The sequence below is a fragment of the Panthera tigris genome, chromosome A1 (genome assembly GCF_018350195.1).
Source record: "Panthera tigris isolate Pti1 chromosome A1, P.tigris_Pti1_mat1.1, whole genome shotgun sequence".
In the NCBI taxonomy this organism is placed as follows: Eukaryota; Metazoa; Chordata; class Mammalia; order Carnivora; family Felidae; genus Panthera; species Panthera tigris.
Window position 1 is genome coordinate 189,518,062 of NC_056660.1, and position 23,477 is coordinate 189,541,538.

Sequence of the window (23,477 nt, forward strand, 5' to 3'; positions counted from 1 at the left end):
AGTGTGAGTATATGAACATTTGCTGCTCTGTCTCTTGTGATTAATCAAAGTGGGTTCAACCTGATTCTAATCGGTTTTTCGTCTTTGCTGCTTGCTAATGGCTGGATGAGCTCCAGGTTGGCCCTGAGCACCTTTCCACCAAGACATGCAGGAGGAGGATTCCAGACAAAGTATCCCCAGAAGAGGGAGGTTATAGGATGTCAGCAAGAACCCCTCTCTTGAACTCAGTATGTTCACTTCTCTGTTCCGTACACAGGCCAAGCCTTTTCCTACTTCACAAGCTTCACGCTGGCCGTGCCCTGTGCCTGAAATGCTTTTCTTCATTTCTTCAGGTCACTAGATCTTTCTCATCCTCCAGGCCCTAGCCTGGCTATAAATTCCTTCTCTGGCTACCCTTCTTCCCAACTCAGCGCCAGCTCCTGCTTAGTCTTTCCACAGAACCTACCACTGTCTGTATCTGCCCCATATATTTATGTACTTGTGGTTGTCTGCCTTCTCTACTAGCTAAGCTTGTGAGGGCAGACACCTTTCCTCTGTTATTTATCACCATATTCTTGGCATGTAGCCTGAAGCATGGCACATAGTAGATGTCAAGACATGCTTGCTGAACAAATGAATGAAACTTTACATACCAAAAAAGAAACATTTCCTTGATACAGTGTTAGGTTTAAAATAATGGGATGCTGCTGAGAGTGGCTTCTCTAATGTTGTTTCTTTGATTATCAAACAACTATATCTAGCACCACAGTATTAGTGGAAAGATGTGCTCTGTGATGTGCTCTGCCACTGCCTTGAGACTACTATTTATGTGTATATTTTCTACTTATTGTTACTATTTTTTTTTTAATTAGAATTTCTGTTATGGTAAAATAATAATGATGATGATGATAATAATAAAACTTTAGCACAAATATATGTAGTTGGGGGGGAAAGTCCTATATTTCAATTTTTATAACAAGTAGGTGTAATTTCTATGACTTTGTAAATATTAAAATAGGAATATGTAGCAAAGAGCTTGCTTATGAATACCTTAACATTAATGGGAATTATATGACAAACGAGACTTTCGATCAGGTTCTTATTTAATTAAAATCCTGACAAATTTACAGAAATTTCAAGGAACTGAGCAGACATCGGATCTAAAAAGGGAATTTTAGATACATGGAAAGCCATTTCAGAGCTTCTGTTTCCGTCCCTGGATCACTTTAAGTGAAGCCCCATAGTGTCATGAAGTCAAACCCAGACGGACCTCTGGATGAAAATTGGGTCCTGGAAGATTTATTTTCTTCAGTAGGCCCTAATAACTTATGAAGTGGAATAACTTATTACTAGTTGGGTAAGAAAATGGAGAGATAAGGATTTACCTATTTGACCTATGAAAACTTGAGAAGAGCTTTAAAACAGTTTTCTGTGAGGCCCATTTCTGAGTTTGTTATGAAGATGTCTTGTTTTACATAGACCTCATAGTTCAAGAAACCAAGCTCTTGTGTTTTACAGTTAAACCTTTCTCCCAGACTGAGTCAAAAACCGAGCCCTTACATTTATAGTGTTGCTCCGTGGCCTATTTTTACTGAAATGCTGGTTGATGGATGCACCAGCCCCTGAGCAGTAGGAATCAAATTTAATTTTAATGTGGGAGTATTTGCCTCCAAAATAGAAACTCTCCATCCACTAGCTTTCTCCATAAAACATCAACATCACATCATAAAGGCAAAAATCAGTTCACAAAAAAAATCCATTAAGGTAGACATTGAAACCGCATGTTTTTGGCCTTGAGTGGCCTGAATTGCAAAATACTTTGCCTTGGATCCTTACTTCTCTTTGCCTAGCTAGACAATGCCCACATTTTTAGCTCCAAGATGCTCTTTGGAATTCAATTTGAGTTTTGTGATCTTTGTTCATTTATTGGGTATTTATCGACCACGTACTATGCACCCTGCACTGTTCTAGGTATTGGTGATGCAGTGATGAGCAAGGTCCTCCTGCTCTCATCCCAGGGGCTGCACAGACAGAAAACAAACAGGGAAGCACATCAGTAAACCCAATAGGTACATGCAGATACTGATATATTGAAGTATCTGTGTGCTAAAGAAATGAAAAGAAAGGAGAAGAAAAGGAAAGAAACAGGATCCTGGGAAAATATTTAAAGAGATGGAAACAATAAAGAATCAGTCCTGGGGCGCCTGGGTGGCTCAGTGGGTTAAGTGGCCGACTTCGGCTCAGGTCATGATCTCGCGGTCCGTGAGTTCGAGCCCCACGTTGGGCTCTGGGCTGACAGCTCAGAATCAGTCCTGCAAACACCTGAGGTGTTCCTGGCAGTGGGAACAGCTAATGCAAAGACCCTGCATTTGCAGGCTCTGAGAGCAAGCACCCCCTAAGTGTATCCCTCAGTTGCCTCCCCCTAGTCCTGGCCTGTCCAAAGTCCCTAGAGTGAGCATGAGCTTGGAGTGCTCAAGGTTCAGGAAGAAGGCAGATGTGGTAGAAGCCTGGTGAGTAACAGGAATGTGGTGTGAAACGAAATAGGATATGCAGATAAGGACCCCCAGATGAAGAGTCTTGTAGGCCATAGCTGAGAATTTCCTTAAATACTCTAAGCAGCCATGGAAGGCTTAAAAGTAGAGAGTAAGATCTGATTTATCATTTATTGTAAGATCATTTTAAAAGTTCATTCTAGGTGTCGCATGGATAATAAACTGTATGGAGCCTTGAGTGTCAGTGAAAACCCAGCCAGAAGGCAACAGGATTACGTAGGAATGAGGTGGAAAGAGACTGTGGCTGATGCAAGTCTCAAGCAAAAAAGCTCAGGTAGCTCTAAGAGTATTATTGACAAAGAATTTAACTGTAGAAGAGAAACAGGGAAAGAAGGAAGAAAAAAGAGAACAGAGTAGCGGGGTGTGGGTGGAGGGCTGGCCCACCTGCTGGTTCTTGCATGTGCCTCTCTGACCCACCTCTTAAAATTCCAACCTCCTGAATCCTCCTCTTCCTCTTTTAAGGCTGGGACATGAATTTCTAACTCCGGGGAGTCTTATTTGCTGACTCTTACAGCCAGAACTCTTCCTTTTGAAGTCCTATATAACTTGCTTTGTTCTCTACTCTTGGAATTGAGCCTTGTTCTATCAGGAGTTCATTTGTGAAACTCTAACCTCTCCAAAGGTATGTCTATCCCTCATGTCCTTGCTCTTTCCCTCCTTTTCTTCCTTCCACAAATAATGCATGAGTGAGTAGTATGTGCTAGGCGCTGTTATAAACACTGATGCTGCCATCTTTACCAAATTGGGTGCTGGCTCTCATAAAGCTTATAATCTAATGGAGGGTGGGCTGGGGGAGTGACATTAGCACAGCAATCACGTTAATAAGTGGGTAATTACGAGTCTGGGATGTGCTCCAAAGAGAGGGTAGGCATTGCTAAGGCAGAGCATAACAGGAGTAGATGGCCTAGTCTGGAGAAATCAAGGAAGGCTTCCCGGGGCAAGCGACATTCAAAATGAGGGACTTAAAGTCACAGCAAATCTTATGTAGCTGGATCCCAGAGAGATGGGAGAAAAAGGGACACGAACTGAGAGGGAAGACGGCATGTGACAGACTCTGGTGTCCGCTCTAGATCTAAGGGGAGAACCTCTGCAGGGACATGTCCGGATCGTCAGGAAGCAATCACAGTCACCATGTGTCACGCTGGCTGCTGTGTAGGGAATAGGTTGGGGGGCGACTGGGGCAGAGTGGGTGCAGGGAGACCATTAGGAGGTGGTAGCAGTCCCAGGTGAGAGCTGCTGGTGGCTTTCCCGAGGAAAGTGACCATAGAAAATGGGGAGAAGTAGACAGCAATATTAGTTCCTATTATTATTAGAATAATGGTAACCTCCCTCTCATTAAAAGGAAGCAGGATCAAGAAGGAATGTTTAATCATTTTTACAAAAAAAATTTTTTTTAATGTTTCTTTATTATTGAGAGACAGAGAGACGCAGAGCATGAGCAGGGAAGGGGCCGAGAGATGGAGAGACGCAGAATCTGAAGCAGGCCCCGGGCTCTGAGCTGTCAGCGCAAAGCCTGACGCGGGGCTCGAACTCACAAACTGCGAGATCATGATCTGAGCCGAAGTCAGATGCTTCACTGGCTGAGCCACCCAAGTGCCCCAGGAATGTTTAATCATTACAAAAAATGTAGAGTCACACAGCCTTAAGCAACTTACACAAAGCTACATAGCTTTTAAGTGAGGAGCTGGTCTTTGACCCAGATGTGTCTGACACCAGACGCTGTGTTTTTGATTGCTGTGCAAGGAAAAGCAAGGAAAGAGGGACCATCTCCTGACCTGTCATCTTTAATTCAAGAAGGATGCATGCTCCAAGAGATGTTTCTGCTGCTAGATTCGACTGCAGGCTAACGGGGAGAGCCCATGTGAAGTGGAGACCCATAACCAGACCCTGAGTAGAATGGTGGTCTTGACTGTCCCACATACAGGTAATGGCTCCCACACTATGGTGAAAAGAACACGCTTGATCCCTAAGGTGCAGAGACATTAAAACCAGGAAACCTTTCCAGTTCTCCTGAGGGTCCTTCAGAAGATCATTAGTACCGAGCTTATGACATGCCTTCCTTATGAAATACTCAACATCGCCTGGAGGCATTGGGGCCCTCACTTAACAAATAGCAAACAGAGGCTTAAAAAGGTTCAAAGACCTTTCCTGAGACCCCACATCCAGAAAGTGATAAAGCCAGAAGTTGAATCCAGCTCTAGCTAGCTATACTGGCCTCACCAATCAGTGATGCTTGTGTCCGTCTGTGCTGTCCCTTCCATGCCATGCTCACTTGAACTACCCAAGGCCCTCCCTCCATTTCTCTTTTGCCCCTGGAAATAATCTAATTTCAGTCATGTGCAAACTAAGCATGTGGCTTGGTTGGTGACTCCCTCTCCGGAGACTATTTGTATTCAAAGCTGTCATTGGTATGTTGGAGTTGGCTTGCTGTGGGCCATGAGGGCTGACTGCTAAATCTGGAGGAATTTTGTGAGCCAGTAGACATCACACCAGTAGTTTGAAATTGGCCATGATGGGAGTATTTACACCAGAGAAATCAGCAAACACTATGGATTAGAGCTGCCTGATGCTCTCCACTGCCACTACCACTGTAGGCTAGTTCAACATTTATCAGCACACTGGGGGCCCTAATCTCATTGTCCTCTGTTAATGAATGCCAGGCATCAGGGACCACTTTGCAACGAATTTGGCAGGCACAGGGTGGTGTCTGAAAGCATGCCTGCCAGCGACCCACCACCTGCCAACATTATGCTTCTTTCTGGGCCACTGCTCCGGCAGGCTGAGGCGCTTCCCGGCTCCCTTGAAAACACTCACACATTTCAACACTAGACACCAGAGCGAAATCAGTGTCAAAATAACAGGCTCAATCAGGATGGATATTTAGACATGGATATTTAAAATTAGAAAATGGATATTTTAAAGTTAGAAAAAAAACATACTTAATTTGCAAAATTATGGAATGTTTTTCTGAGTAGGTAGAAGGATTACTTTCTGTATGATGTCATAAGTCCACAGTATTTTAAGACAGGGCAAGAAACATAATTTTCCAAATGAGAAAAGAGAAAAAGAAGCTGTGACCTCGAGAGGGGCAATGGTTGCCTCAGCATCACACATTTCGTAATGCATGAATGTATGTCTCTCTCCACAGGCTTGTATTTAGTCACAGAAGAGAAGGAATCCAGGAACCTGATGTTAGCTTGACTTTGAACGTTTTCCTTCATTTGAAAATGAATATGTTATGCCACCCTGCTAGCTCCTTCCGAGACGTGATGATGATACAAAAAAAAGGCTAATTTTTACTAGGCGTTTACTAGGTGACAGAACTTATGCTAAGTACTTTACGTATTAAGTTGAACTATTTGAAATCGCCACTGTCTGGCCTGTCTTGATCCACTGAGTGGTAATTTCAAATAGTTCAGTCTAAATACATTCTCTCTGTTAGTCTTTACCGCGTTCTCATGACATGGGTACTGTTAACATACCCGCTTTACAGATGGTAAGACTGAGGCTTTAATTTTTTTAATATTTATTTATTTATTTTTGAAAAACAGTGAGAGAGAGAGAGAGAGAGAGAGAGAGAGAGAGAGAGAGAGAATCCTAAGCAGGCTCCACTTACCAACTGTGAGATCAATGACCTGAGTCGAAATCAAGAGTCAAACTCTTAACTGACTGACCCAACCAGGTGCCTGGAGGCTTAAAAATTTTTTTTAAAAAGGTTTCTTCCCACAAGTGTAATGCTCTTGTTATTTATAGGTGATACATAGTGCATGCTTGTGTGCAAGTCGTTTACGTAAGTATTTCTCTATGCCTTCTGATTGATTATTGATTGATATCAGTAAGATATCAATGCTGAAGAAGAGCATGTCTGAATCTCTAAGAAATGATAGTATTTCGCCTGCAACACCCATAGGCTCCATACCCAGGCCTCCTTCAGGGCTCCATTTCATGGAACACTTCAAAGCCTGGCTCTCAAAAAGTCCCAAACTCATGCTTATCCTACTAAGTCAGATCCTAACAAGGCATGGGGATGCCTTTGTCCCTAACCATAAAGCACCTAATGTTATTTCCCCTTCAGTAAAATATAGGTGAAAACTCTGCCTTACCTCCCTAATGATAGAAAAACTAATACAATGATTTAGTACAATGTCACACACCTGCTTTGAAAATGTACTGCAAAGGGCTAAACAGGGGCTCAAATTTTTCAAGAAAGGAGGTAGTACTTCCAGACCTTTCATTTTGTAAAGGAAGAATCTGACACAAAAGGTAGAGACGCTTACCCAGGCTCCATCACCTAGAGAGAAGTAGAGTCTGGTCTCCTTTCTCCTCATGCAGTGTTTTTTGTACCCAACTATATTGTTACGATTATTCATGTTGATGTTATTATCACTGCTGTTGTAGAAAGAATATAAGACTATCTCTAGATATACAAAAAGACTGACCTAGATAAGCAACTGTAATCTTCTGGGTAAGAACCACTGGTTTGTATTGCATAACACCATGGTAACCCTGGTAAATTTTCCAAGGGGTATAGAGGTTTACTTTTGGGCCTTGCAAGTTTTAGATAATTAGGTGCCTAGGGAATATTATTTCAAGATATTAAGTGAATAATGACCATTGGGACATATAGAAGTAAATTCATAAAAATGTTGACACTGAACTGTCACTTAAAGTATCAGTTTCCTCCATTATAAATTAAGATAACTGGGCTAGATCATCCCTTAGGTCCCATTGAATGCTAATATGTTATTCATCTAAGCTCCATAAAATCTAGTGTATTTCCGATGAAGTTCAAATTCTATCCAATCATAGCATTTGCCACATAAATTATTATAATTTTGAAATTAAACTTGCAGGAAAAAAACCATTAATAAATATTAAACTTACTCTTTTGCAGATTTTAGAACTAAAATCACCTAATATAACAACCCCACCTCTGGACTTTTCTCCACATTCTCTTCTGATTACTCTTATTGTACTTTTTAGGCGGTCGTAACCAGCATGTCTGTGTCCTCTTATTTTATTCTAGGTATATCTTCATGCTTCAGCCTAGTCTAAATAAAAAATACTGTTTAGAAAAAGAAGACACAAGTGTTCACATACCCCATGACGATTCTCAAAGTATGCCAGGCTGGTTTTGGTTAAAACAAAGAAGCGGACTTTAAAGTTGGAGGGAGAAGTTCTTCTCTTTTGTTGCGATTTCTTGATGAGCTGTTCTTCTAGGAGGATAAAGTTGTTCATGATCCAGTTCTTGAGAAGTGATGCACCTTGGGCATCACCCTGTAGCACAGCCAAAGGACACAGTTTCAGGGCAAGGAATGCACTGGGGAGGCAGTTGACTTTCAGAGAGCTGTTAAAAGGCCTCTTGCCTCCGATGTTATCTTTCTATCAGTGTTCAGTCAACAATGTGGAGCTTCTCCTCTGATGTCACAGGCCATAACCACATCCTTTCGAAATTCACAAAACTAAGAGGCATATGTAAAAACTACACATACCCTTTGCTGTATGGTTTGGAAATGATACTTGAAGATTCTGAGAGTCAAAATGTTAGGAAGCATTAGAGTTTAATCTTTATAGTTCCTGGTTTAGACGATCTAACAATTAAGCCATGTTGCACATGGGGTAGACACATGAGCTCTGGAGCCAATGGGCATAGTTTGTGTTTAGTTTCCTGTTGCTGCTGTAACAAATCATCATAAATTTAGTGGCTCACAAACTTATTATCTTACATTTCTGTAGTTCAAAAGTCTAAAATGAGCTTTATCAAGCTAAGATCAGGACTTCAGCAGGCTTGTGATCCTTTCTGGAGGATCCCTAAGGGCAGGATCTGTTACCTTGTCCTGTCAGCTTCTAGAACCACCAGCATTCCTCCATCTACAGGGCTAACAACAGCGGGTCAAATTCTCTCATCTTCTACAACGTAAGTTCTTCTTCTGTCTCCCTCTTCCAAATTTAAGAACTTTGAGATTACTCTGGGCCTGCCTAGATAACCTAAAATAATCACCTTATTTTAAGGTTAGTTTATTAGCAACTTTAATTACATCTTCTACCTTAATTTCCCTTTGTCATGTAACCTACACATTCATAGGTTCCAGGGATTAGGCTTTGGTATCTTTAGGGGATCCATTATTCTACCTACAACAGTTTGAATTCTGGCTCCAGTACCTAACTAGCTGTGAGACTCTAGGCATATTACTCAAGAGACCTGAGCCTCAGTTTTTAGCTGTGAAAAACTGGGGTAGCAGTGCCCCTACACAAGGCATTGCAGGGCTGCTCTCTGGCTTCCCTCCAGGCTCGTCTCCCAGCTTGCTCACATGTTCTCACTCCAGCCTTCACAAATTCTCCTTATACCACTTTGTACATCTCGTTTTGCCTGACAACATCGCCTCTCCCCTGCTTTGCCTGCTTTAACTCTAAATTACACTGTAAGTCTTATTCTGCGTGTCACTTCCTCAGGAAAGCCTTCCTGGCTTTCCAAAGTCAAATGTACCAATTATACGCAGATGATACCTTATACCTTTCTCTTTATACCCATTATGACAGTTGTCGTTTTACATTTTGGAGGGTGACTTTTGGATTGATGATTGTCTTCCTCAGTAGTCTAGAAGGTCCATGATGGTAAGGACTATGTGTGGTTTTTGGTCGGTGTTATATACTCAGCAACCATCACAGTGCCTCGTGTGTAGAAAGAATGTTTTAAAAGAGGCACCTGGGTGGCTTAGTTGGTTAAGCCTCCGACTTTGGCTCAGGTCACTGTCTCACAGTTTGTGGGTTCGAGCCCCGCATCGGACTCCGTGCTGACAGCTCGGAGCCTGGACCCTGCTTCTGATTCTGTGTCTCCTCCTCTCTCTGCTCCTCCCTGCTTGCTCTCTCTCTCTCTCAAAAATAAATAAACATTAAAAATTAAAAAAAAAAAGAATTTTTTTAAATGTGTTGAATGAATAATCACCAAACTGGGTTAGACAGTTAAAAGAGACAAGGACCATAAAACACTTAAGACAAATATATTGAAGTATGAATGGCATAATAAACAAAGCATGTTTGGGCTTTGGGACAAAGAAACTTGTGTTGGAATGCTGCCTCTGTCATTTACTAAGCTGTATCTCTTTGAGTAAGCCACTTACCCTCTCTGATCCTCAGTCTCCTTGTAGGGTCCTTTCGAGAACTGAATCCCATAAACTCTGAGTGGTGGATGCTAGTCATGTACCTTGCCTTAGAAACAGTACATGGTTAAAGTAAAATAAAGTAAAAGTCTTACTTCTGGCATGAAGTAAATAACCAAGAAATCTCGGAGGAAGCAGAGATGGCATATACTGGGCGGGGATGAATAATGAAACAAAATAATCGTTATTACTGTATAGGAGTGTAATCATCTAAAATTTTCTGTTTTGTACATAAATCAGCAGACCACAGCTTAATTTTGTTTCATATACTGGATGCCCTGGCATAGTCAAGACACTCAAGAAGGTGGGAAAAGTGGATACTTTAAATGATTCCCACTCCTACATTCTGAGGTTTTAAGATATGCGTGGAGATACACTGCCCAAACGATGTAGTTTTTTCTTTCTGGGCTTGAGGCAAGGAGCGTTGTTTTCTCCAAATATCTCTTCTCCCCTTTTTTTTCTGGGTAACTGACCTCCTGAAGGTTATCTGGGGCATATGGCTAGCCAGAATAAAGACTACTTTTCAGTCACATGACTATTTTTTAGCCAATGGAACATAGCAGATGTGATGAGCATCTCTTACTTCCAGGAGATGTCCTTAATAGCAGTCATCATACTCTTCTCCTTCTCTTTTTTCCCTTCCTACTGGCTAGATTGTGGATATGATGGTTAGAGCTGGAGCAGCTATTTTATATCATGAGGTGAAAATTGCATGTTGAGGACAATGGAATGCAAGATAGGAAAAGCCGTAGGTCCTAATGACATTGGACTCTCCATGCCAGCCTGGCATCACCTTTTTCTTTTTTAACATAAAGAGAAATAAAATTACATTTTCTAAGCCTCTGTTATTTTGAAGTTCTATCATAAACACCAAACCTACTCTTAACATACATAATATAGTACTATACTTAATAATAGACTGTAAACTCCTTTGAAAAGGGTAACTGGTTGGTTCAGGTTGAAAGATTTACAGACTTCACAAAGTGTTCTCATCTGGGAAATCAAAATATCATCAGTAACTGTTGTACTGGGTGCCTTTCATTTGCCAAGTCTTCATGAAGTACAATCATAAGTAATTTTATTCTCTTTTGGATAATACCTTCAAGCCCACTCACTGGGGTTTGTCTTTGTCCTCACTTAAATGTAACCTTAAAAGGCTCAATATTTTCTCATAGCTTTCAGGAAAACACTCATAAAAATAAATAATCCCTTTGTTTTGGTTTTAAAAAGTCCAATCCATAGGAGCCACTTGTCAAAGATGGAACAATTGGGTGTCAAAAAGAACAGTAATTGCGATGAATTGAAGAATAGCCAAAGTGTTAAAATCACGAGTTCATGAGATGCTTAAAAAAAAACCCAAAAATCAACCCACTGATCACCTTTGGAGGAGTCCAGAGAACCGATTTACTATTCTGAAAACTAGGAAACAAAGGGAAAGAATAAAACGTGTCTACTGTCTTTCTTGAAGAGCTACAGCTCAGTTTAGGGATCAAATACTTAATAAGGGAAAATCCTTCTTTAGAAAAGAATACTAACTAACAAATGAAGAGGGAGTGATGGAATACCACCATTGTGCCATCCAAGTGACACAAAGGAGTTAGGCAGCAGTCATCAGCGGCGGCTAAAATCATTATGTGAAAAGCCAACAGAAATATTTATAGTTTATATATCAGATTGATGATACTATAATGTACTGATGACTCTTAACCTCACAAAAAGAGAGACAACTAGACACTTTGTATTTCCTGATGTAATGAAAGAGGAAGGACACAAAACCACCTACGCAGAAGTCTAACCAAGGGGGGAAAAAACCAAACACAAATCTCACCAAACGTCTAGATCTAAATCCAAGTTGGCAGGAAGTATAGGAAATAAAGGAACAGTGCAAAGGACACATAAAAATGCAATTGGATGAGTCCAGAAAACACAAAACACTGAAGACAAATGACCCTATGTCTGCAACAAATAAATCAGATAGAGAATCTGCAGATTACAAGAGACTTTAAGAGGCATATCAAGTATGTGATGATTTTGTTTGGATTTGGGTTCAAACAAATGTTTTGTAAAGTCATTAAGAGACAACTGGGAAATATGAACACTGACTGTGTATTTGATGATTAATTATTAGTTTTTTAAAGTTGTGATAATGGCCCTGTTGTGTTAAAGGAGTCCTTATTTTGCACAGAAACATACAGAAATAACTACTTATAAAATGCTCGAGATTTTCTTTGTTATAATTCAGGGAAGGAGGAGAAACAGGTAGGGGAAGAGATGAAAAATATTTGTTCCTGAATTGACATTTACTGAAACTGGGTGCTGGGTAGGTGGGGGTTCTTCATTCTGTTCTCCTCATGTTGCTGCATGTTTGAAAATTTCCATAATGAGAAGTTAAGAAAAGGGAAAGCAAGGCCAGTCCAGTTCATTGTAATAATCAAAAGTGCAAACATGTATTCAATGTAATGCTTTTCCTCAAAACATGTTTTTCCCAAGAATGGGTCTGCTTCAAGCTTAGACCATGTTGACTCTTCCAGCATTTCCAAACTCTTCCTCTTGCCCCTCCCACTAGGCTGGCTCCGGATCCACCTGTACAGGCTCAGGCCTGGGGGGAAGAAGGAAAAAAGTCACAGCATTCAACAAGGCTCAGCTATAATCTGGGGTCGATGCCCTCTGCTTGTGGTGGGTACACAATTGTTCCTTTTTCTTCCGTGGGAAAGTGTTGTCATGTGCTTTGTGGCTGTCATTATTTTCAGAGGGCTCTGGCAGCAGTTCTCTTGATGTGGGAGATGCCACTTGGACTGGCCAATGAGCCAACCCTCAGGTCTTGGGCTTCACCTCCAGTGTGCCTCCTGCTCCTTCCAACTCTGTTGGGATCACTCGGTCCATCTTGGTTGTCCTCTTGAATTTTCCATGAAAAGAGACTGCATACCAGTTTATTCCCTTATATGGTTCTACTGCAAGACTCAGGCACCCTTGCCCTGCAACTGATGGATACACCATTTGCCCCAAGCATCACCCCTTCCCCCTTTTGACACCAAATAAATAGCTCCTCCACAAACTTTCACCATCACATTTCTCTAAGTACAATTTAGACACCAATCCTCATCTCTCCTAAACGCTATGAGACTTGTGTCAATTTCACTGAGTAGTCCCTTAAAGTTCCGTCACTTGGCTTCTGATGGACGCAAGCGCCTTCTCTCCTTCCCCTTGGCGGGTTGTGAGAGAAAATGCATGGTGTACCCAAGTCTCTTTCTCTTGACTTTTCAAGCCCTGGTTTTCTAAAGGCTGGAGGTGGGCAAATACTATTACTGGTAGAACCCGTGTTCCTTCTTATTGTGTCACAGATGATATAGTACTTTATTTTAGGATAGGAAGGTATGTGATTCCTTGAATTATATCATTACAGGCTTTTGTGGCCTCAACTGAAACTGACTTAGAAAACCTCATTTATCCCCCTAAAAACAAGGAAAAAAAACAATTCAATCTGGCACTACTGGATCCAGGTATATAAACAATGACATCGAAAATGTTCATTTTCATTTCTTTGTTCTATGTGGGCTTCATGCTTAGGCAGACTTTCCCTCATGGCAGCAAAATGGATGCCAGGAGTTATAGGCTGACATGCGTTACCACTGGAACCGGATTCTTTTCCCTAACCGTTCCAGCAAAACTCTCAGAACTGTGGGTCATTGACCTGGCTTGGGTGACATGCTCACACACATCACAGACAAGGCAGTAGAATGTTCTGTTGTCTATCTCTAGGTCTGTACTTTCTCCTGGATTTCGGGGTGGGATACAGTCAGCCTTACCCAACCACAGGAACCAAGAGCACAGTGGGGTGGCCCTCCATCGGAACACCAGAGTGTTGCCACTATGTCAATAAATGATCCGCCTTTACAGTAATGTAAGGTCCATTTGTGTTGCTTTATCATTTGAGGTCCCACAATTCTGGTCCTCTTCTCTGTTCTAGGGAATAGCCATTTAGACAAGTAAAGATGCTTCTTATGAAATCCCAGAGCTTCCTGTGTCCAGGCCAAAGAGATCCTTGAAGAACTGTATCTTAGGATGTGGCTTCTAAGCCCTTTATTTTCCTTGTGGTTCTCATCTGAACTTGATCAAGTTTATTTATACCTCTTTAATAGTGATACCCAGAATGTTTTGGGTATTCTTTAAAAACCTCATAAGCCTTGGGGTGCCTGGGTGGTTTAGTTGGTTGAGTGCCTGATTCTTGATCTCAGTTCAGGTCTTGATCTCAGAGTCGTGAGTTCAAGAGCAGTGTTGGGTTCTGTGCTGGGTGTGAAGTCTACTTAAGAAAACAATCCAAAAGTTCATAAACCTTTATTCCTCCTAGAACTATCTAGAGGGGAGAAAAAGCATGAGCACATAGATAAAATGCACAAAGTATTCACTGCAGTGTTGATTGTAACAGAAACAGTCTATATGTGCATCATTGAGAAAGTGGTTAAATAATCTATGATGTATCCATTCAACAGGACACTATAAGGTCATGAAAACCAATGAAGTACATCTGTAATGTATCATTCTAAAAAAAGTACACAATATATTGTTAATATAGAAAAGGTGCAGACCAATATGGAGGGCATAATCCTGTTTTTACATGAAAACCTTTTGTGTTTATTGTAATATATATGTGTATATATACATTATGAATTATACATTATGAAATATACAGTATGAATTAGGCTCACAAACCAAGGTTTTACTGTGTGTATATATCCCCACAGGACTGTGTCAGGGAATTTACATATCAAACTTTCAGCAAACAGAATTGAAAGGGTAGAAAAATGTGTCACTTTTTAATTTATATAGTTTAAAAAATGACATTATGGGAGAATTTCTTTTTATTCTCCAATTTACAACTAAAGAAAACTAAGCCTTTTGACAGAAATTATTGGTTTGATTAGCAGAAGACAGTGATAATAGATGGTCAGGAAGCTTAGAGCTAACTTTCTGAAATAGATGTTTATTTCTGGTTGTAACAGTGAAGTATATCCTTTTTGGGAAAGGAAAACCAGCAAACAGACAAAGTTAATAATTACTTCTAGTGTCACCCCTCAGAGATAATCAATGTTAACACTGATCGTACATTTTTCCAGTATTTTTCAAAGTTAAATTTAATATTTAATTGTAATCATCATCTTATCCCAGCTCCTGGATCAGCTATTTCTCTCTACCTCTATGCAGTTTCTAATCTTTGTTTTTATCTTTAATGTTAACTGTTGTATTATTTGTGTGTGTGTTTGATGGCAAGCTTCTTTGAAAGTGTAACATCAAAGAAACAAATATATAAGCTAAGGTAGGACATCTCATGGCTTATAAACAGCAAAATTGGAAGCTGAGAGGAGAATATTCATAAGACTGTGATGAGCAGGGCAGAAATTTGGCTCAGTATGGGGCCAAATATGTGCAGGACAGAAGAAAGAAGGAAGCAGAAAAAAGGTAGGAGGGGAAGAGAGGTGACATTAGTTGGATCATAATGCTGAGAAATAAAACTATTTAGAATGTCCGTCTGGCTTCTTTTATGCATACCATCTCATTTTCTTTTTAAACCCAAGGCAGAAGCAAACTGATTTGCATACTGGGCCTCAGGGGAAGAGTCAAGGTGACTGTGGCCTTTTTTTGACAGCCAGAAGGTAAGACAGAGTATCAGGTTGGCTTCCTGAAGTCCTAGGTGCCTAAAGGCTAACCGCAGCTCATCCCACGCCACCACCTCGCTTAGCAGCATTGACATAAAAGTACTGTGGATTGTATTTTAGGCCTGGGGATTTACCCGGCAGATACATATTGTGTACAGTATGGAAATCTCCCCACCCTCACATCCTGCCCTAGCTCACAATGCCCTCTCAGGTGGCATATTCATTGAAAAGGCTATATATAGCCACTGTTTGCCCTGGTTTTCAAAATAATAGATGGGGAACGAAGGTTATTGACTTGAAACCTCTTCCCATGATAAATATGTAGATAAATATGTAGACAATCTTGCATGTCTACCTATACTCCGTATATCATATGCAGCATTTTCACTCTGCCTGTCTCTTCAATCTTAGGCCAATTAGAAATACATGGAAAGTTATGCTTAGAATTGTGGCTTTGGCAGTTTTTCTTGCAAAACAATTACTGTTGGTTTTAATATTGTGATGGGTGTTATTAGGTTCAGCACTCATTAAATTCATTAACTATTACCCTATCGTATGTTTAATTGCCCTCTTGTTCTGTCTTCCTTTCTACAGTGTGTTCTTCTACTGTATTGTAAGCTTTTCTGAAGTTAGGGTTCACACATGCTTCACTATCTTCCTTGTTAAGAAAAATTACCCAAAACATGTAAATAAAGAATTGTCAAGCAGGCGCCTGTGCTTACAGTTTTATATTAAAGCATTGCTTAACACGCCAGCCCAAGGATTATTTGATTATCTAAGAGAAGGAAGAGAGACAATGGAATTAGACCTGTAAATTAGGACTAAAGTATTACTATCTATTATTTTTAACAGCTTTATTGAGATACATTTCACATACCATAAAATTCATCCATTGAGAGTATATAGTTCAGTGATTTTTAGTATAGTCAGAGTTGGTAACTATCACAATGTAATTTGAGAACATTTTCAGTACCCTAAGAAGACTATCCATTATTGATTGAAGTCTCAGACTCTGTCAAGTTCTGTAATAACTTATAGATTTTTGTTTAGAAGAGATGCAAATGTTTTCTGTTTAGTAAAAGATAACCCCAAAGGTTAAGATTTTATTGCCCTGTAGACATTTAACCAGTTTTGTATCTAACCTGACAATGTTCACCTGACTTCTTTTTCCAATGCCAATGACTATTCCTCTGATTTTCCTTTGAACCAGCTTTACTATCCTGCTGGTTCCTTCACTGATGGATTAATTAAATCTTTGCTAAGTTTTCATTCTATATTTGTATGCAAGTTATGCTTAAAAATTTTTGAGACTTACTTTGTGATAACCCAAATGCTCTTAGCACAACAATGGACAATAAGTAACATTGGAATGGACAATAAGTAAATAGATCTTAAGTTACTGACCTTCATTTTTTTTGATAGGGGGTATGTCAGACTTTTAAAGGTTGGGAGGAGAGAATTAAAATTTGAAAGGTCCTAAAGAAAAATAAAAAATAAACTTTGAGGGGTGCCTGGGTGGCTCATCTCATGGTTGAATGATCTCACGGTCATGGGATTGAGTCCTGTGTTGGGTTCCAATCTGGGCATGAAGACTTCTTGAGATTCTCTCTTCCCCTCTCCCTCTCCCCCTCTCTCTATCAAAAAAGAAAAAGCATAAATTTTGCGTGAGATTTTGTGCTATAGAGAGTTAACTTTTATGAAGTTATTTATTTACTTCTTTTCTAGACCAAGGCCTGAATCAATGAATATTCTAAGAATAGAGCTTTACTGACATAACATTTTTTTAAGTTTATTTATTTTGAGAGAGAGACAGAGAGAGTAAGTGGGGGGGGTCAGAGAGAGAGAGAGAGAGAGAGAGAGAGAGAGAGAGAATCCCAAGCCGGCTCTGCGCTGACAGTGTGGGATCTCACAAATCTGTGAGATCACACCCGAGCAGAAACCAAGAATTGGATCCTTAACTGACTGAGCCACCCAGCCACCCCTGACATAACATTTTTATAAATCTATAAATCTTAAAATATTATCTATTTTTGTGTAAGTAGTATGCACAATCCATAATTTGGAAACAGAACCCAAAAGGTGTAAAAGAGAATGTCCTGAAGCACTAAGTCCCCATCCCACCATTTCCCTCAGCCAACAAGTTTTTTGCACACCTTTGTGTGCACGTGCACACACACACACACACACACACACAACTTTTTATTCCAAAATATATGGCATACCATGTATGCTATTTTGCAACTTGCTTTTTTTCACTTACTAATAGTTATTGAAAACTGTTCGACACCAGGATACATAATAGCTGCCTCATTCAAAACGTGTCTTGCAACTGCTCCCTTTTCACTACTGACACTGATACCACACACCTCTTACCCATTGTTGTCTCCTGCGGGAGCCACCCAGTCTCCACTTCTGTCCCCGGTACCTCCACAATCTCTTTTTTTTTTTTAATTATTTTTTTAGTGTTTATTTATTTTTGAGAGCGAGACGGAGAGAGGGAGAGAGAGGGAGGGAGAGAGGGAGGCAGAGCATGAGCTGGGGAGGGGCAGAGAGAGAGGGAGACACAGAATCTGAAACAGGCTCCAGGCTCTGAGCTGTCAGCACAGAGCCCGATGCAGGGCTCAAACCAGACCATGATCTCATGACCTAAGCCAAAGTCAGATGCTTAACTGAATGAACCTCCCAGGTGCCCCAACAATCTCTTTTCAACATGGTGGCAAGAATGATCCTCTGTATATGAAAGTCCAATCATCTCCCAAAGACAAAGATCTCACGATGTTTTACAAGGTCTGTCCCATGCTATCTGCTCCCCTACCAACACCACGGCTGCCTCTCGGCCTCATCTCCAACCACTGTCCCCCTCCTTCTGCTCTTGTCACTGTAGCCCCCTTGGTGTTCCTCTAACACACTAGTGATACTCCTGCCTCAGAATCTTGGCCCTTGCTTTTCCCTCTGACTGAGAGGCGACTCCCCTAGAGGTCTGCATGGCTTCCTCTTTGACCTCCTTTTGGTTTTTGCTCAAATATTGCTTCTCATTGAGCTTTTCTTGACCACCACCTGCAGCTCGCCTTTCCTTGCACATACTCCCATCCCACGTGCCTACTTTATCTTTCTCCACTGCACTTATCATCAGTGGGCATACCATATATTTGACTCATTTACTGTCTTTACACAAACTCTGTGAGAACAAGGGTATTTGTCTGTGTTGTCCACTGCTGTACTCCTAGCACCTAGAACAGGGCCTGGCACAAAGTAGGCACTTAACAATATTAACTAAATGAATGGGGGCTTCCATGTGCTTTGGATCTCTTGTGACCTTGGTGAAGCTCTTTTAACTTCTCTTTGCCTCATTTACTCCTTTATAAAACATGGAGAGTAGTAGTATCTACAATTTATAGATCTATTGTGAGGATTAAAGATTTAAAAGAATGTGAAGTGGTTAGTAACATACCTGGCTTGTAAGTTCTTAATAATATGATTATGATTTCTTTAATTATTAACCATTCATCAGAAAAAAAAACTTACGAGAACATATGGTTCAGTATAATATAGAAAATCCCAGCTTCTTATTTTTAAACTTGATATTGTCAACTTTTAGTGATTATCTCCTCAGAATAGAAGACACTTTGTTTTTTGTTTTGTTTTGTTTTGTTTTTTTTGAGAAGTCATTTCACATCTTTAGAGAAAAACAGTTTGGCTCTTTGGAGGTAAAGACCTTTATCTTTGCATTTCCATTTTCCAGCTGGTCCCCAAATTCATATTTGCTCAATCAATTTTGTTGAATAAACAAATAGAAGAATTAATCTCAATGACTACAAGGAAAGTAACATTTATTGGAAGGCTACAATGTATCAGGGACTGTGGTAGGCACTGGGGATGCAAAAAAGAATATTTTGGGGTTGAAATTTATTTCAAGACCTCCACATGGCAATCGGTGATTCTGGATGGTGCATTTTTATTTTAGAAGTAGTCTTCTAACTGGGGGAGGGGGAATTTGGATTTATCACCTGTGCAAAGTGAAAAAAAAACTCTAAAAAGGCATCTTTGCCATAATTTCTCTGAAGAGATTTTCAAAGAAACAAAACATCAGTGGTTTATCAGGTAGACATCAAGAGTGAAGCAGCAAGCATACCAGTGCGGGAAACCCTATGGTGATTCAAGACCTCTATGAATTCCTGTGGTTCCCAGTAAGTCCCCACGCATATTGCTAACCATGAATGATTCCATATTTGGTGCAGAATGAAGTCTAATGGTGAGCCATGCTGCTTGAGGCAGAGGAAAAAGTCCTGACCTGAGTCACAAGTACTGGGATGGAATCCAGCTCTGCATTCTGACACTGAGCAAGATAATCCTGAGCCTTCATCACTGTAAAACAATGGTTTTCAAATTTCACCTCCTTCATATGAGAAAATGGGTGAGAAAAGCCTTCATACCCTGGAAACCACCGTGTAATTGGAACTCTGGTTCTAACAGGTAGCAGTAGCCCCTTTGACCATTTACTCAGCAACTACTTTCCAGTGTCTGTCAGCACTGTGCTATGCACTGGGGACATGCAGAATGGCAATCCCAACAAGATCCCTTCCCTTAGCAATCACAGGGTCCACTTCCAGGATTTTATTCTTAGGACATAATTTAGCAGATGTATAACTATACTTGCAGGAAGATGATCATTATAGGGATATCTGTAACAACAATGAAACTGGAAACCACCCAGATATTTACAAAAGCAGAATTGTTTCATAAATCACGTATCCCAATATCTTGATTAGAAAGAATATCTGGTCTATGCACATCTACATCCTCGTAGGGTCAGCCTGTCCCCTGGTGAGGTGGTGGTTAGTTTGGGGTGGGGAGTGGGGGGTGGGGGGAGACTGGTGACCCTGCATCAAGGGGGTGACTGCTTAGAGGCTGGGACAAAGGGGTGTGTGATGAAGACAGGTCACAAAGGACTGGAGGATAAATGCGGTGGTGGGAAGAGATTTAGGCAGAGCCCTGTAGGGAGATGGGCAGTTGCCTTCACTCCCTCTCTCTCTCAAGGACTCGATTTGTGGCTGGTGGAGCTGTCTCAAATGAAGAGAACCGTGAGCAGCGAGTATTTGTTACCTTATTACACGGCCCACAGCTACCGTTCAATGGGCGTGTTCAATACCTCCATGGGGGAACTGCAACGACAACTGTACAAGGGAGGAGAGTATGACATTTTCAAATACGCACCTATGTTTGAAAGCGACTTTATTCAGATCAGCAAAAAAGGAGAGGTGATTGATGTACACAACCGTGTCCGAATGGTGACTGTGGGCATTGCATCCACCAGCCCCATCCTCCCTTTACCTGATGTCATGCTACTGGCTCGACCAACAAAAGTCTGTGAGGAGCATGCCAGACACGCCCGGACCACCAAGGGGAGAGGTCGCAAGCCCATGAAGACCCTAGAGCTCACCAGGCTACTTCCTTTAAAGTTTGTCAAGATCTCCATTCATGATCGCGAGAAACAGCAGCTGCGCCTAAAGCTGGCCACTGGCCGCACTTTCTATCTGCAGCTGTGTCCCTCTTCAGATGCACGAGAAGACCTATTTTGCTACTGGGAAAAACTTGTCTATCTCCTGAGACCACCAGTGGATAGCTGCAGCAGTACCCCGACACTGCGAACTGGGGATGCAGCCACCTTAGAGGATGACAAAAGCCTAGTGGTAAGCATCAACAGAGACTCAAGCAAATGAGGGAGGGGGCTTTGGCAGAGTAGCTGAAAGCTAGTCCTACAAAACCTCTGGTGCTCTCTGAGGCTCACCTGGGAAACACATTCCACTTGAATAAGCACACAGTCAAATGAGCCACCACTACAGGACTTACCACACTGGGGGAGCTCCTGAGCGCATCTCAAAATTGTCCCATGGGGCTGACTTTCAGAGAGACCTTAGCTAGCAGCTGTTCTGGTCTCATACCCCAGGTTGTTAATTCCTTCCACAGCATCTTGATTGTCTCATTTCTTCTTCAACACTTACCCCAACCCAGTTAGTCTCATCAGCTGTGGAACACTGTTAACAATTAAGAAGTCCTTTCTTCTGTATCCCTGTGACCACCATGTACTGATTAAAATCAGGACAACCCATGTGTGTCTGCACATGCACAATTTTAGTAGCCGCTACAATGTGAGATGTGTGGATTCCTTGGCCCAGGAAACCCTACTTCTAGGAACCTGTCCTGCAGAGATATAAACCCATGTATATAAAATAAAAATACATGAAGATGGGGAACTAACTGTATGAGTGCTTCCCCTGGTGCTGGGAGTGTTGAGTAAAACCAAGTGACCATTTGACAGGGGTGCTGTAGATGGGATCTTGCATCAAGTGGGAGCATAGACTTGATAATTTTGAAGGTCTTTCCAATTATAAGCCCTTGGGTTGTTAAGTTCCAGGTTGAGAAGGAAGTAGAAAGTTCTAGTCTCACTTTGTCATCTCTTTCTTACCTGTTTCTCCTCCCCTGACACAGACCCCAGAGCTCCATGGAGAAGGGGATCAGGATGAGTTTAGGCTTCACAAGCCTCATGAGGTGTCTAGAGCCACCTCTTCTGGTTACGCTGGGGGAGAGGGAATCCATCATGCCCGCCACAGAATGCCTGGTTCACCTGCGGTCCTGAAGACTTCAGGGACTACTGAAGGAGCAGCATCCAGGTCAGCCACAGGCATGGCAGTAGCAGGGACAGCAACGGGTGCTACAACAGGCTTAGCAGTGGCAGGGGCAGGAACAAGGCCTTCCTCTGGTGCTCAGAGCATATCAGCAACCAAGGCTATAGGTCCAGGCCAGGTAAACACAGTGGCCCTGGCTGGAGCCGCCGCCAAATGTCCGGGAGAAAGTGGATCCAACAAGGCCATTGCAGGTGTTGTCAATATATCCTCAGAGGGTACGAACGTGGCCTTGGGCGCTGCAAGCACATCCTCGGTAGGTGATTCCACAGTAACGACAGGAACTGCCAATCTCTCCTCAGCAAGCAGCATGAGTGTGGTGTTTGCAGGTGCAGTGATGACTGGCACACCTACTGGGAAAGACCCAGTAGCAGCACCCCTCGTCTCAACCTTGCAGAGTGAGGGCTACATGTGTGAACGGGATGGAAGCCAGAAGGTCTCCCAGCCCAGTGCTGAAACCCGGAAGGGAAAAAAAGAAAGAAGAGAAAAGAAAGATAGAACTTCCAGTAGGAAAAGTTCCCATCACCACAGGAAAGGTGAAAGTCACCACAAGACGGGAAGGAACAAGTCAACCCAGAAATCATCCTCCCACCGGTCCTTATCCAGCCATGACAAAAGAGATGACAAAAAGGAGAAAGGGCAGAGCCATGTAAGAAAGAGAGGACACCACTCTCACAAGAGTGGCAGCTCTGTGGCAAAGGAGTCAAGGACAGCTCACAAATTGGGGAAGATAAAATCTGCAAGCAGTTCAGGTGCTGTAAGTAAGAAATCCAGTAAAATTGGCTCTTTCTTCAAGAGCTTGAAAGTCATTTCTGGTTCAAAAGCAGCGGCCACAACACACAATAGGGAGTTAGACTTCGTGGCTAAGAAGGTAGAGAAGCGCAACATAGAGGCCAAGATAGAGAAAGCCCAGGATGGCCAGGAGGATATCTGTAGTACCCTGACATCTGAGACAATGGAGACAATAATCTATGAAGCCAAATCCATTTAAATAGGAGACCGGACAGGAAGCTGCAGTGGAGACCCAGCCTCGGGGAAACATCCCTAGAGAGTCAATTCCAGCTTTCTCTAATAAAGGAAACCATGCAACTCCAAAAGAAATGCTATCTTGTTTGAATGTCTATATCCCTTAGCCTGGTAGTGACTTCACATTGGCTTCTGTGATGTGAACTATGCTGCAGCCTGAGACCCCAGCATCCAAACAGAACCTGACCTCTCACCCATAACCAGCAGAGCCAAACTGAGAGCCATGCTTTGCCTCAACCCCTTTTGGCCTTTGGTTTCCCCAAGACTATGGCTACAAGTCACAGACTATGGGTTGGAAAGCATCACCACCACTATGTCCCTATGCCCTTCTTTTTCCTCCCCACAGGTACCTGAACATGGACATTCAGTCCAGTCCATAGACTAAAGACAGAACTCTTGTCTCCTTGGGATAATTGGGAGGTA

At 41.7% G+C, this 23,477-nt stretch overlaps 2 protein-coding genes across 3 annotated transcripts in view; one reads left to right on the plus strand and one right to left on the minus strand.

Annotated features, from left to right (window-relative positions):
- The window catches only part of ITK (IL2 inducible T cell kinase), a 59,673-nt gene extending 51,768 nt beyond the window's left edge, over window positions 1–7,905 (minus strand). Inside the window, exon 1 of the mRNA XM_007077590.3 lies at window positions 7,632–7,905. Coding sequence (XP_007077652.2) covers window positions 7,632–7,769 — 138 coding nt within the window. The 5' untranslated portion in view covers window positions 7,770–7,905. The remainder of the gene's footprint in view (window positions 1–7,631) is intronic.
- On the plus strand, window positions 4,153–23,125 carry FAM71B (family with sequence similarity 71 member B). 2 transcript variants are annotated; one of them, XM_042993711.1, is made up of 6 exons: window positions 4,153–4,455; window positions 12,258–12,367; window positions 15,265–15,342; window positions 19,584–19,759; window positions 20,383–21,035; window positions 21,835–23,125. In XM_042993711.1, the coding sequence occupies exons 4-6, from the start codon at window positions 19,756–19,758 to the stop codon at window positions 23,017–23,019; spliced, it is 1,842 nt and encodes a 613-aa protein (XP_042849645.1). In that variant the 5' UTR covers window positions 4,153–4,455; window positions 12,258–12,367; window positions 15,265–15,342; window positions 19,584–19,755; the 3' UTR covers window positions 23,020–23,125. The 2 variants fall into 2 exon arrangements, with proteins under 2 accessions (XP_042849645.1, XP_007077651.2); XM_007077589.3 differs by lacking the exons at window positions 4,153–4,455; window positions 12,258–12,367; window positions 15,265–15,342; window positions 19,584–19,759 and adding an exon at window positions 19,801–19,818.
- The last annotated feature ends 352 nt before the right edge of the window (window positions 23,126–23,477 follow it).